At 43.7% G+C, this 8,264-nt stretch overlaps 1 protein-coding gene across 1 annotated transcript in view; it reads left to right on the forward strand.

Annotated features, from left to right (window-relative positions):
• The window catches only part of ppm1j (protein phosphatase, Mg2+/Mn2+ dependent, 1J), a 67,960-nt gene extending 61,216 nt beyond the window's left edge, over window positions 1–6,744 (forward strand). The window contains exons 7-10 of the mRNA XM_023995985.2: window positions 99–162; window positions 736–843; window positions 1,964–2,115; window positions 3,986–6,744. Coding sequence (XP_023851753.1) covers window positions 99–162; window positions 736–843; window positions 1,964–2,115; window positions 3,986–4,142 — 481 coding nt within the window. The 3' untranslated portion in view covers window positions 4,143–6,744. The remainder of the gene's footprint in view (window positions 1–98; window positions 163–735; window positions 844–1,963; window positions 2,116–3,985) is intronic.
• Window positions 6,745–8,264: the final 1,520 nt, after the last annotated feature.

Genomic DNA, 8,264 nt, shown 5'->3' on the forward strand with positions numbered 1-8,264 from the left:
AGTGTACAGGATCAAGAGATAAAAAAAAAGTAGGCTATATACTTCTTGAAGAATATAATCACTAATCCCCAACCCGTGATCCTGTTGGTTTGTTGCAGGGCTTACAAGACCATCATAGAAGACGACCTCAAGTTCCCGCTTATATATGGAGAGGGTAAAAAGGTGAAGGACTTTGCCATGTTTATGGACTGGGTACTGGTGAACATCATAACAGAACAGCACAGTATATGCATGGTGCTGTAAGGTCTGCCATAGACAGGGCCACAGTAGTTTGTTAAGAACCACATTTACCACCTGACCAGGTAAAACCCTGCCCAAGTCATGGGACATTTGATATGCACAGTACAGTATACCTTGGTCTTCAAACAAAATGTAGATTTACTATTGTCCATCTGCCCTAATCATATGTTACCCGACAGGAAGAAACCTTCATGTATGCTTAGCTGTTAGTTCACCAGCAGGACAGATATAGCAAGATAATAACTTGAAGTTATTCATTCCGCTGTATGTGTGGGAGGACTTCTAATGGAAGTTCATGGTTGTTGCTGAACTCTCCCAGTCTAGCTGTGTGGTAAAAGAGACACACTGCGAACGTTATTTTCCCACGCAGAAAAGTGCTCCTGAGTCACTAATCCCTCATAAATGGATTTTCCTAGAATCTAGGAACACCCACAGGCACTAACCCAGATCACTCACTATGTGTGTGATTGTGTTGTGTGTTTATGTTGTGCGTAGGCCCGTGTCATGGCCACCATTGGGGTAACACGTGGCCTAGGGGATCATGACCTGAAGGTGTACAACTCCAACATCTACATCAAACCCTTTCTCTCCTGCTGCCCAGAGGTGAGTAAGAGATGTCATGCTGTCTGTGTCTAGAACCATGTATCATACACCATATGGAAGATTATGGCTCGTCTAGAAGCATCCCAGTGTGGCCTAGGATGGCCTCCATAGCTTGGAGGACATCTAATGATACGTTTACTTTATTTTGGCTCATCAGGGAACATATTGTCAAATATTTTATTGAATATCCCTCATCTGTTGTCCCTCCCTCGCCCAACTCCTCTGTCGTCTTCCTCCGCTCCTCCTTCCCACCTCCGCACTCCCTCGCTCTTCCCCCACCCGCTCCTCCTTCCCCTACCCGCTCTCCCTCCCATCCTCCCAGTCTGCGGGAGTACTTCCCTCGGACCGATCCCCAGATCTTGTGAGGCCCGATCTGTTCAGCCACTGAGTGCTCTGTTGGTCTGGTTTGACTCACTGCTTATCCGACTTCTCACAGATTGGTCCGGCATGATACAAATCGCGCAGGATGGTATTATCAGGGCCACCGCGTACCCGAGATGGTATCCCAGTGTTTGCCGTCTCTCTCCCGTGGTTCTAACCGCACCCGACTCTCTCCTCACCCCTTTCCAGTCCACCACCACCCCTCTCTCCCTTCCACTCCTCCCTCTCGCTCATCCCCTGTCGCTCCTCCCTCCATTGTTCCTCCCTCCCTCTGTTGCTCCTCCCTCTCTCTCTCTGTCGTCCTCCCTCTCCCTCTCCGTCGCCCCTCCCTCTTTCTCTCCCCCACTCCTCCCTCTCCCCTCGCTCTGTCACTCCTCCCTCCATCGCTCCCCCCTCTCCCTCTGTCGCTCCTCCCTCCCTGTGCTCCTCCCTCTCTCTCGTCGCTCCTCCCTCCCTCCCTTGCTCCTCCCTCTCTCATCGCTCCTCCCTCTCCTCCGTTATCTGTGGCCCCTCCCTCCGTCTCTCCTCCCTCCCTCTGTCGCTCCTCCCTCCCTCTGTCACTCCTCCCAATCTCTCCCTCCGTCGCTCCTCTCTCTCCCCTCGCTCCTCCCTCTCTCGCTCCCCTCGCTCCTCCCGCTCTCACTCTCCTCCCTCGCTCGCTCCTCCCTCCCTCCGTGGCTCCTCCCTCCCTCCGTTATCTGTGGCTCCTCCCTCCCTCCGTTATCTGTGGCTCCTACAGGTGATAGTGTACGACATGTCTGAGTACAACCATGGCCCGAATGACGTGCTGGTGATGGGTACAGATGGGCTGTGGGACGTGACCACAGACAGGGAGGTAGCAGACGCAGTTTCAGGCTTCCTGTCCTGCTGCGAGCCCACTGATCCTATGAGGTATGAACTGTAATCTCTAGTCTATAATCTACACAGTACAGTATATGGTCATGCTGCTTTCTGTCTATAATCTAAAAACAGTATACAGCCATGTTGCTTTGGCAGCTTGCATGCATGTATCAAATATAATCTGTTAATTAGATTTATGATGAACAAGATTTTGCAAGCCGGCAAGGTACACTCCATTTGTAGGAATCAACCGCTTATCAAAACATGTGGAAGATAAATATTCCTATCCTTGCGATGTACTTCCCTTTTGAGAGCCATTGAACTATGCACTGATTCAGAGATGTCTGAAGARCCACAAGGATGAACAGAACAGAGCCAAAGAATGTCAGGGCAATGGGGCATTCAACTAATATAGGTGTATAAAGASCAGGTAAAACCTGAACATGAGGACTGAGTCATATCTGGACTAGGCCAACATGTCAATGGAGGGTCCACATTCAGAAACCTCAAATGCAGAGACACAATAACTAGCTACACATTGATATGTTAATGCTTCCTTACGCATTACACAACAGCTTGTGCAACGCACTGGTAGCAATTTTCCAACTAGCCTTTACTTGGTGATAATTTCTTTGTTCTCGATTTGAGAAAAAAAACGAATTTTAAACGTTCGTGTCCAGTTGCAGGTGGTACTCCATAAAACATTGATTAATCAGAAAGATATTAAATCCACTTCTTTCACAGCGTGAGGAGTTTTTTTTCACCATTTTAGGTTCCATACAGCTTGCATTTCTCAACATCTTTGCAGRAACTAGTMGTTTCTATGCAACACGGCCACGTGTAGAAGTAATGACAGMGCKTCACACAGYGCGATCAAAACAAAGATKTCTCGMTCTATACAAATAGAGAATGTAATATTTTTCKGAATATTCYCTGGTTTTTGGAGTTCCACCTGCAACTGGGAASAGAAGTTTAWAAGAKAAGTGTCTTCCGAATCGAGAACGAATAAAGTATCGGCAAATAAAGGTTAGTTGAAAGATTACGGCCGGTGCTTTGCACTAGYTACAGTGTGAGTGTAACGGTGTATGGAAGCGTTACCATATCACCGGTAGTTAATATAATAACATGGTAAGCAGAACTATAATGCGTCAGTAAACGGCTTGACATAAATATGGCAACRCCATTAGTTTGGTTAATGAGCATGCATATGTTAGCATTAGTGTGTGAGCGCTACAAGCAATACCAAACAATCTAATAATAAAGCATTGTGGTAGCGCGAAACAATACCAGGACATGCACGAAGTTCGACACAAGCAAAAACACAGTGGCATAAATATGTTAAGATAGTCAACATTGTACAAACAATAGAGTTGAATGAACGCACGACTCAAACCACTTGACTAGAACACTCCTAGTCTACTCCCGCTAATGACCGTTCCCCCCTCTTTTGTTGTAAACTCACCTGACTCCCAAGGCCCAAGGCGAGCATGCTTGGAGGTGATTGACCAACATACCGGAAGCAGAGAATGGCTCGTTTGCCTTGTCAGTATATAGGAGCTGGGCCTTGCATGGAAGGATATGATTCTTATTAGGGGGATACATTGTGAGAGGGCTTATACTATTAGAGTTGCTACCAATAAAAACAGGGTAGATATTGAATATTCAGGTAGCCATGAAAAAAAAACACTGAATATTGGTTAGAAAAGGTGTCATTAAAGAATATATCCACTAGAGGTCAGTATCTAGCCTGTACAAATTAGTATGGTCATTTTTAAATGGCAATACCATTTTGACAAACACCTTCATTTACACATACTTGGGATGAATTACATTTCAAATTCGATTCATGAACATAAAAAAATACTAATTTGAAATAAATAGCACTTTTCAATGTTTTGACCGCAACTCTGTTTACATCCAGATACACACTGGCCGCCCAGGACCTGTTGATGCGGTCGCGAGGKGTCCTGAAGGAGAGGGGCTGGCGGTTACCCAATGAGAGGCTGGGATCAGGAGACGACATCACTTGTTATGTGATCCCCTTGGCGGGACCGGCAGGGCCCGAGACAGAGACATGACAGGCCTTGTCCCACCACCCTACCAGGAGAGGACTAACTCCCTAGGACCGACCAGGGTCAATCCTTMCCCCTTACCCCTTACCCCMTCTACCCTGGGGGAAGGGTGAAGAAAACACCTCCCTTTTATAGGGAAGCCTCAGGTTGGAGAGCTGGCTGTTGACACCTGTCAACCGGCCCATCTTCCTGGCTTCTGGAACAACCCACTGGGCTCTAATTATTGTTTTTGTTTGGTACTCATGTAACAGGTGTTTAATGACATTAGCTGACTGACCGAAAACACGTCCATTTCTGAAACCTGCTCTTTTTGATCGCTACTTAACGAGAACCCTCCCCCTGTAGTTTCATGTTTTAATCTCTCTCATTTATTTTCTGATAATTGCAGCAGGATTGGTTTGGCCATATTCTGATAGAAGTGCTTGGTTAGTCTTTCTAAATACCTCCTTATTACCTTATGACCCCCACATGTGATTTATAGAATGCTAAATTCCTAAAATAATCTAATTTATTGCTTGTGTAGAGTACAGTATGACAGGTGGAGGTAGATGGCCTGGCACATAGTCTAACATCAAATAGCATKACTGATAGCAATTGAGGGACTAGCATCACATAGGAGTGATGCCACTGCTCAGAAAACAGTGGAGCTCTGTGACAAAATAACTACAGTCGTGGCCAAAAGTTTTGAATGACACAAATATTAATTTTCACAAAGTCTGCTGCCTCAGTTTGTATGATGGCAATTTGCATATACTCCAGAATGTTATGAAGAGTGATCAGATGAATTGCAATTAATTGCAAAGTCCCTCTTTTCCATGCAAATGAACTGAATCTCCAAAAAACATTTCCACTGCATTTCAGCCCTGCCACAAAAGGACCAGTTGACATCATGTCAATGATTCTCTCGTTAACACAGGTGTGAGTGTTGACGAGGACAAGGCTGGAGATCACTCTGTCATGTTGATTGAGTTCGAATAACAGACTGGAAGCTTCAAATGGAGGGTGGTGCTTGGAATCATTGTTCTTCCTCTGTCAACCATGGTTACCTGCAAGGAAACATGTGCCGTCATCATTGCTTTGCACAAAAAGGGCTTCACCTAAATCAACCATTTATCAGATCATCAAGAACTTCAAGGAGAGCGGTTCAATTGTTGTGAAGAAGGCTTCAGGGCGCCCAAGAAAGTCCAGCAAGCGCCAGGACCATCTCCTAAAGTTGATTCAGCTGCGGGATCGGGGCACCACCAGTACAATGCTTGCTCAGGAATGGCAGCAGGCAGGTGTGAGTGCATCTGCACGCACAGTGAGGCGAAGACTTTTGGAGGATGGCCTGGTGTCAAGAAGGGMAGCAAAGAAGCCACTTCTCTCCAGGAAAAACATCAGGGACAGACTGATATTCTGCAAAAGGTACAGGGATTGGACTGCTGAGGACTGGGGTCAAGTCATTTTCTCTGATGAATCCTCTTTCCGATTGTTTGGGGCATCAGGAAAAAAAGCTTGTCCGGAGAAGACAAGGTGAGCGCTAACATGTATCATGAATGTAATTTTGCCTAAGAACACAGCCATGAATAAAGAATGGTACCAACACATCCTCTGAGAGCAACTTCTCCCAACCATCCAGGAACAGTTTGGCAACGAACAATGCCTTTTCCAGCATGATGGAGCACCTTGCCATAAGGCAAAAGTGATAACTAAGTGGCTCGTGGAACAAAACATCGATATTTTGGGTTCATGGCCAGGAAACTCCCCACTCTCCTGAACAACGTCTATATGCGCCCCTACTGGATGGAAATTACAAGTGTAATGGCTGTGCTCAATGCAATGGCACTTATAAATGCAGATCCTTCAAACACCCACAAACAGGGAAATCGATCCCAATCAAAAGTGTTATTACGTGCTCCACTAAGGCAGTTATTTATCTTATAACTTGTCCTTGTGGTAAAAATGATGTGGGTAAAACAAAGCACGAATTAAAAGTACATATCTCAGAGCATCGTAGCACCATTAGGTGCAAAAACTTGACTTACCCAGTTGCGGCTCACTTTTTGGAGGCAGGCCACTCGATTCGTCTCTGCGTTATATTGGCATCGAACATGTCACCCTCCCTAGGAGACGGGGTGACCTTGATAATTTATTGTTAAAACGAAGGCTGCCTGGATCTTTAACTTAAAGACCCTTGCTCCCTTCGGTCTCAACGTAGACTTTGATCTGAAGCCATTCTTGTGATTATTGTGACTTTGCCATTGTAATTGTTGTAAGCTTGTGTAGTCTAAAATGAATCTATGATCGTATGCTATCCATTTGTTTTTTGTATGCTGTTCTTTGTATGCCATTTTAATATTTGAGAATTAACCAATGATATTAGGCCACTTTTGGCCATGATTACAGACACCTGTGTGTCTTTTGACACTATATAAACGAGTCATCCCGCAGTGTTTGTGATTAAGCCTGATAGACAGCTTTGCTGTCGAAACGTTGGATATTACATTTTTGCATCTGAGCTTCTAGAGTGTGCGGCTCTCCTTTATTTTCAAGTTTTCTACTCCGCTAGCCAGCACTTCGCCCAAATAGGTGTGCGTTTCTTTTCTTTAGCAAACTCCCAGACCTTAATCCCATTGAAACTTGTGGTCAATCCTCAAGAGGCGGTGGACAAACAAAAACCCACAAATTCTGACAAACTCCAAGCATTGATTATGCAAGAATGGGCTGCCATCAGTCAGGATGTGGCCCAGAAGTTAATTGACAGCATGCCAGGCGCGATTGCGGAGGTCTTGGAAAAATAAGGGTCAACACTGCAAATATTGAACTCTTTGCAATCAACCTCATTGTAATTGTCAATAAAAGCCTTTGACACTTATGAAATGCTTGTAATTATACTTCAGTATTCCATAGTAACATCTGACAAACATATCTAAAGACACTGAAGCAGAAAACTTTGTGGAAATTAATATTTGTGTCATTCTCAAAGCTTTTGGCCACGACTGTATGTCTAAGGTTGGGAGATGCTTCTGAAACACGGATGGGAATGTTGCATGAGGAAGATACAAAGAATGAAGAGGAAACATTCTGTTACACGTCCTGTGCCAGTATTGCAGAAACTCCAATGTCAAAGCAGCAGTGAATGATGATGGAGGATGTGAAACCTGAAGCACTTTAAGACAGTCAGTCTGATTAGTGGTTATGAATTCAATTGCACTTGCAATGATTTTTCTTGAATTATGTATGTTTAGAGATATATTTTTGTTTAACTTATTGTTAGTTTTGTCACCATGACAAAAAAAAGGCAAGGCATAGCTGAGATGTGCATGACCTTTGTTGTAATATCATCATATAATATATTCGATCCAAACTCAAATAGCAAAGGCTCTTTTGGCATGTAGGTGCAATGTCATTTTGAATTGGAATGAAGCTATGGTTTCCTTCCTCTCAAATTGTTCCTATAGAATGTATTATTTTTTTTTTTTTGTATTGTCTCCCAGAGTTAAAAGATCCACAATAGTGTGCTGTACTGTTTTCTACTTTTTATTCTGGATTGACAACTTTTAGTAGATAATCTGTTTGTCAGGATGTGATCAATTTCACTTGACTGCCTTACTACACTCGAAGAGCATTGTGGGCCAGGGACTGTATGTTTTATATGTTAACTCATTAATATCAAAGTCTTCATTTCATTTAAGTTAGGAGAAGTTGCCCAGACAAATGTATGCCCTCAAATGTCTTGCTTCTCTCTTTGATTGTTATGTGTAGCCATTATAGGTACGTTATCCCTAGCTTTTGGTACGTTATCCCTAGCTTTTGAGAACGTTGGCTAATAGCTGTATCATAAATATTGCTTTATTTATAATAAAGAGGTAGGGGATCAAGTGTATCCTTACCAAAATAAGACATACATCTCTATACTAACTTCCCCATATCATTTGAACCTATAGAATAATTATTCTAAAGTTAATCTTTGAACAAACTACCATTTGTTCTGAACCAGATGTTGAAATAATAACTTGGTAAATGATGGCATTATACCTAATGCAGTTAGGTAATGACCATGCAGTCCAGGAATAAACCCTGTTAATCTTTCAGAAATGTGTGCAATCCCTTACAATTATACAGAAATCTCTGCACTGGAAAGGGAAG

The sequence above is a fragment of the Salvelinus sp. IW2-2015 genome, linkage group LG11 (assembly GCF_002910315.2).
Source record: "Salvelinus sp. IW2-2015 linkage group LG11, ASM291031v2, whole genome shotgun sequence".
Classification (NCBI taxonomy): Eukaryota; Metazoa; Chordata; class Actinopteri; order Salmoniformes; family Salmonidae; genus Salvelinus; species Salvelinus sp. IW2-2015.